Consider the following 6,661-nt stretch of genomic DNA (forward strand, 5'->3'; position numbering starts at 1 on the left):
CAGAATTGCCTGCTGTGATTCCACCTGAAGTTCCGCCTCAAACTCAAAAGAAGAGCCAGACGGTTACTAGCATAGGCTCTGTCCCATTGTCCTCAGTTTCAGCTTCCCTGTTTTTTCAACTCATCTCTCTCAAAACCTGATTCCAGTGTTGCCAATCAACCAACTTGGAGATTAAGAATTTCCTCTGTATCACTAAAACCACTACTTTATACTTATATTTCATTTTTGGCTTGGTTTAATCACATTAGATTTAGTCGAGCTTCTTGCGTAATGGCTTTCTTGCTGCAAGGTTTTTGGGATGTTGAGAAATATATGATTGGGACAGTGATGAAATATGTTTTTTTAGTAGAATTGATATTCCCTTTATCTCTTGCATATTTATTAATTTGTTTATTTGTCCTTTTACATACCATTCCTTTAGTATATAAGATGTGTTTTAATTTTTTCTTTTGTATAAATAGCTAGCTACCAGTTACTAAAAAGTGTTTGTGTTGTAAGCCCATACGTATGCAGTTTTGGATTATGCGAAGATATAGTGCTTCACCAACTCATCCCCACATCAAACCATGAATGTTTTGTTTCTCATTGTAACAATCAAAACAATACGTTCTATATACTTGGATAATTATGGGTCATACTCATGATTGTTACTATCCTATTTATTTAATTTGTTTTATTTCAGATTTTAAGCTATATCCTATTTTGATTGTTACAATAAGAGCAAATAAAAAAAATATATGTTACTTTGTACCACTTGTACACAAAGTTTTTATCTTTAAGGACGCACTAAATTCCGAAAAATAATAATAAAAAAAAACTTAAAAAGAGTAATGAGAATAGAAATAAAAGTAAAAATGAAATAGAATAAAACTTAAAATGTATGAAAAAAATTTAATATAAAATTATTAGTTTTTTTTTTTCATAATGTCTTGGAATAGAATTTATTTTCATTTCAAAATGAAATAATCAATTTACCAAAATATTAGAAAGGTCATTTTATTGGAATGACATTTCAATACTTTAATATGTAATCAAATAAGATAATGGAATGAAAATTATCTCTTTTTATTCTATTCCATTTCATACTTCCACTCAAATTATAAAGTATATATAGAAGATACATCACAAGTTTCTAATTTATCCTTGTCTTTTTTTGCATACGGAATTAAATTATAAAAAAGTTTTATTACTACAAAAAAGTTTATTTATGCCGGTTTTAAATTAACCCAAAATCGGATATTATTTGCCCTAATTTCCAATTGATGCTTTTCAGACACTAGCTCAAATATGCAAAATCTAATTTCTTTAACTTGTTGCATGGTTTGCATTGAAAAAATAAATCAATATATAAAGATTAATATATCAATCAATTATATACATAAAAGAGAGATATGAGACAGTGACATGACACTTTAGAATCTCTGCAAATAGCACTATTTGTTTTCTTCTTAATTCTCTTATTTTTTTTTTAATCTTTTATTAAATTTATAAAAATTTATTTATTTTCTCATATTTTTCTCTATTTTTTAAACTTTTATCTATCTAAAATATCTCAAACCTATCTATTTATTTTTGTATTTTTTTTAAAAAAGTAAGAAAATCTATATACTACTCTAAATCGTAAAACACTTCTAAAGCAAACAAAAAATACAAATAAATATCTTTATATATTAAAAGTGTTTATCTAATGGCATTTCTCAACATGTGTTTTTTTAAATTGAGTAGGTTTTTTAAATGGAGAGTTTAGTTGTATGTAGATCCAAAACGAACGATGAGTTGAAAGTACAATCAATTCACCATTCAAGCAGCTGAACCAATGGAAGATTAAGAAGAAGTTTCACTATACTCTTTTTAGTTTTTCAAATAATATTCCATATATTAAGACATTTTTAATAATTTTTTCTTCTATTTTAAGATCGCACATTTTCTTTAATTTTAGTTACATAATGTTTGTTTTAAATTTTGCAAAACTTATATCTTGTTCCTCTAAATTTTCTATAAGTAAATAATAAGTATTATTTTGTTATGACTTAAATATACCCAATTATATTTTACTAACCAAATATAATAGCACACATATTACTTTAATAAAATAAATCATTCGCATGATCATACATTTAGATACAATCTAAATAAAAAAACACAAAACTAAACTTTGAATAAAACTAATATTTACGTGCCTCGGCACGTAACTTCTAACTAGTATATATATATCAATATACATAAAGGAAAGCACAAGAAGAGTTTATGTGTCATTTTATAAATTTTTTTTCTTATTTTTCTTAATTTCTGACACATTCTCTTATTTTGTTTGAAAACTAAACCACACAAACAAACTAAAAGTCTCACATTGTTTAAAAACCATTTAGATTTTATCTATGTAGGTTATAAATAATATTCTTATTACATTACTTTACTTTGTCTAAAAAATATTATTTTTTTTATGGGTGATTGATTAATTTCTTACTCAATTTTTTATTTGGCCTAATTTGTTTCAATTTTTTTTTTTTAAAGAATACAAAATATATTTTTGTACTTTTCAATATTTGTCAAGTTTAATATAATTATAAAAAAAGCCCTTTAATTATTTTTTAATATAAAAAGTATTTTACTTATTTTCTATGCAGGTGATTGGTGAACTGTCCATTAAATTTTTTTTTTATAGTGAATACAGAGTATAATTTTGTATTTTTTAATTTTTATTAAGTTTAAATAATTATAAAAAACCATTTAATTATTTTTTCATATAAAAATTATTTTTTTATAATTCTTTATTTTAATTTTATTTAAATAATTAAAATTATATTGATTTATTAATATATGATATTTATTAGAATAATAAGACACATTAAATATATATTTTTTATATATACTTTTTTGATAAGAGACTATTATGGATGTTAAATTTTTAAGTTATATATATTTCATCAAATATGTGAATGATAGATATTATTTATTTACACATATTTTTGCATTTTTCAATTTTTGCAAAATATTTAAAATTAAAAAAAATCAATTTTCAACAAATAAATCAATATGTATATCTATATATAAATATAAAAGAGAACACTAAAGAAAAGGAAAGCACAAGAAGAGTTTATGTGTCATTTTATAATTTTTTCTTCATATTTTTCCTAATACTTACTAAAAAAATTATATACAACTACAAAGTATAAATAATGATATAATAGATCTAATTATGATTAAATTAATGAATATATAATCAATTTTTTTGTAGTAATTACTAATAATATCTTATAATAATTAAATGAATCAATAAGAAAATTAAGGTGATAGAATAGGAATTTAAAAATTATTTCATTTAAATTTAAAAATAATTAGAAATTAACAAACGATCATTATTTATAATATTTTTACTCATTTAGTAAAAATATTTGCAACTATTTATTAGAATATAAATTTATGAAATAAAAAATTCGAAAAAACTAATTATAAAATAAATTTTGTTTTTTTTAATAATTATAACAATAATATTTGTCACAAAATCTTCACTTTTTTATATATTTTAAAATAGCAAATTATATTTTTAGTTTCAACACTATTAATTTGTTTATAATATACACGTTAAAATATTATTTTTAAAATTATATCATTTAATATAAATATGATATAGATATATATATATATATAAATTCGACAACACTGCGCGAAGGGCAGCTTAGTACCCTATGATAATATAAATTAATATACAAGTATTATTGAAAATAGAGTACCTATGCTTCAATAAAACAACAGGTAACAAATAGTTATTTTATTAAGTGATAATAATAATAATAATAATAATAATAGTTTATAAGTAATAATGACACAAACATATTATTCTCAAGAGATTCTAAGAAAATATTGTATTATTCTTTTGAGTAGTAAGAAAGGAAAAAAAAAAAAAAGAGTTCCAATACATGAAAAGCTTGATACATATTTCACTGCATTTAAATGACAAAACTGCAAGAAGAGTTTTCCTATGCTAATTGCCAATGAAAAGCTTGATACATATTTCACTGCATTTAAATGACAAAACTGCAAGAAGAGTTTTGCTATGCTAATTGCCAAGCCGAGCCATATCATATCATCATATTTTCTCATATTTCACCATCCCAGAGCTCTTGGAGACTCTTATAAGGACTTAAGCTTTGATGAAGTGCAAAATCCCCCCGGAGCAGCCTTTGCTGTATAAACATAATCATGCAAGATATATATCATTGCTTGTAAAAGCAAACTTAAGTGAACAAGTTGAAGGTAAGAGATTTAGTTTTACCTGATGGATTCCTGAAAATTTAGAGAAGAGCTCTTCGGGAATTGACCAGTTGAACAAGCTCAGATTTTCCTTGATCCTAGACTCGTTTACACTCTTTGGAAGAACACTATGTCCACTTTGAACACCCCAGCGAAGAGCTACTTGAGCTGTTGACTTATTTAGCTTCTCAGCAATCTCAACTAGTAACGGTTCTTTCAAGATTTCTCCTTTTAACCAAGACCCCGGTGATCCAAGAGGAGAATAAGCCTGTAAAAACAGAACGAATTCACCTCAGTCTATTCGAAATTTCAAGGCCAAAGAAGACTACTTCCTCTAATGGCATATTCAACAAACTATGGTCTAAAAGTAAACAATAAAAGTCTAATTCAATCAATACAAAGCTTGTAAAAAGTATTACAGTAAGATGAACACCAGTGGATTTGCACAAGTTGTGAAGGGCAGGTTGCTGCCAGACAGGGTGACACTCTACTTGATTCACAGCAGGTGGAATTTTGGCATAGGAAAGCAAGTCTTGCAGCTTTTTAGTCGAGAAGTTGCTCACGCCAATAGCTCGAGCCTGGCCAGACGCATAAAGTCTCTCCATTGCAGCCCATGTCTCAGGAAGACACAATGGAGCCATGACTTCTGGGGCAAATCCTGCTGACCCAGGCTTTGTCCTAAATGGCCAATGTATCTTTAAGAAAAAAGCCAGATACCATTTTCAGAAACATCACATGTATACCTAAAGTTTATTGATAGAATAAACAAGTTTCCAAGGTTAATTTAGAGGCATATTATACAAGATATAGATCAATGAAATCAAGCTGCAGATCCTCTAATGTTTTGCTCAAAGCTTTGGGGACATCTTCTGGTGCATGGTCACTACACCTACAATACAATTTCAGAAGCAGTTTGATTCTTCAAAATACAAGATTTTTTTACTCTCAGTTCTCTAATGTGTTTGATAATAGTTAAGATATATAAATAGAGAGATACCATAGCTTAGATGTGATAAACACCTCCGAACGCTGAACTATCCCAGAGGAAAAAAGCTCCTTTAGAGCTACACCTACCTGCAAATTGTTCTTCACACCATAAGGAAACACAAACAAATGTTTCAAAAGATTATTGGTATTTATTGCTATAATGAAAAGCCACAATTAAATCATTTTCACCTCTTTTTCATTTCCATAGACTTGAGCACAGTCAATGTGTCTGTAACCATTCTACATGTAAACCAATTTTTAATCAGTATAAATATATACAACTATCCCACAATGTTAATGATATGAAATTAGAAAATGGTTTACCTTGACAGCAGTAATGACAGATTTCCCAACTACACCAGGGTCAGTCTTCCATGTTCCGAGACCCACTGATGGGATCTTCGCTCCCGTGTTAAGAACAAAGAATCTTTTTTCCATTCCCATTTTCTTCTGAACAATAACACAAAACCCATGTGAGAGACCTTATTACATAAAAAATTAAACACCAACTATGTTGAGGTTTGATGGAATCAGACCGCGAATCAAAAACAATAAATAAAAACCAATCAGTGAAAGAAGAAGAGTCTTTAAAGATGAAGAACATACAATCAAATTCCTATATGTTCTGGAAATTTTCAAAAAGAAAAATTGGAGCTCAAATATTTGTGACTTGAAAAGCTTTTACCTTTTTGTTTCAGATTCTTGAGAAGATAATGTGATTACTGATTAGAGGTGTGCAATGAGAAATTCAGTCTTCTCAATGATATTTAAACATGAATAGCAAAATACTAGGATCTTGCACGAAATCCATCCAACTACACTTTTTTTTTTTTGTGTTTTGAAAAGAATTCTACTGCACTTACCCTATATTTGGTAAAAATAAATAAATAAATAAATAAATAAATAATTTCTATCAAAATTATTGGAAATATTTATAGTGATTAGTGCATTCGCTAAAGAGAAGGTTGGATCTTATTTTAGGTACTGCAAACATGTGCGTGTCATTGGCTTACCCAAATTTATTTTACAAAAATCAAAGAATTCTTTTTTTTTTTTTTTGAACAAAAGTAATTCATTAAATAGCACTATCCGCTATCACAATAGACTGAAGAGCAGAAGGAACATTGCTCTCAGTAAAAAGACGATCAGACCAAAAACAAGCATCGCGAGCAACACAATGTGCGGCTTTGTTAGCAGTTCGTTTAACATGATAAATAGAAACATTATGTAAAGACGAAAGAATCAATTGACACTCCTAAACAAACAAACCAAAAACTGATGGAAGAGCAACCGAGCTATTAAGAGCTTGAACAACAGCGATACAATCTGTTTCAACTAGCACATTGGACAAATTCTTCGACTTCAACAACTAAGGGCCTCCTTGACGCTCAATACTTCAGCCACAGCCGGCTGACAAGCC

General features: G+C 27.4%; 1 protein-coding gene across 5 annotated transcripts; it reads right to left on the reverse strand.

Annotated features, from left to right (window-relative positions):
- Positions 1–3,851: 3,851 nt before the first annotated feature.
- LOC115696860 (NADPH-dependent aldo-keto reductase, chloroplastic) lies at positions 3,852–6,230 on the reverse strand. 5 transcript variants are annotated; one of them, XM_061101823.1, is made up of 8 exons: positions 5,927–6,230; positions 5,566–5,688; positions 5,431–5,481; positions 5,252–5,328; positions 5,056–5,143; positions 4,674–4,949; positions 4,277–4,522; positions 3,852–4,187 (listed from the first exon to the last, which is right to left on the reverse strand). In XM_061101823.1, the coding sequence occupies exons 2-8, from the start codon at positions 5,683–5,685 to the stop codon at positions 4,101–4,103; spliced, it is 945 nt and encodes a 314-aa protein (XP_060957806.1). In that variant the 5' UTR covers positions 5,686–5,688; positions 5,927–6,230; the 3' UTR covers positions 3,852–4,100. The 5 variants fall into 5 exon arrangements, with proteins under 5 accessions (XP_060957806.1, XP_030479603.1, XP_030479604.1 ...); XM_030623743.2 differs by having other exon boundaries at positions 5,252–5,340; XM_030623744.2 differs by having other exon boundaries at positions 5,566–5,691.
- Positions 6,231–6,661: the final 431 nt, after the last annotated feature.

The sequence above is a fragment of the Cannabis sativa genome, chromosome 7 (genome assembly GCF_029168945.1).
Source record: "Cannabis sativa cultivar Pink pepper isolate KNU-18-1 chromosome 7, ASM2916894v1, whole genome shotgun sequence".
NCBI classification, from domain to species: domain Eukaryota; kingdom Viridiplantae; phylum Streptophyta; class Magnoliopsida; order Rosales; family Cannabaceae; genus Cannabis; species Cannabis sativa.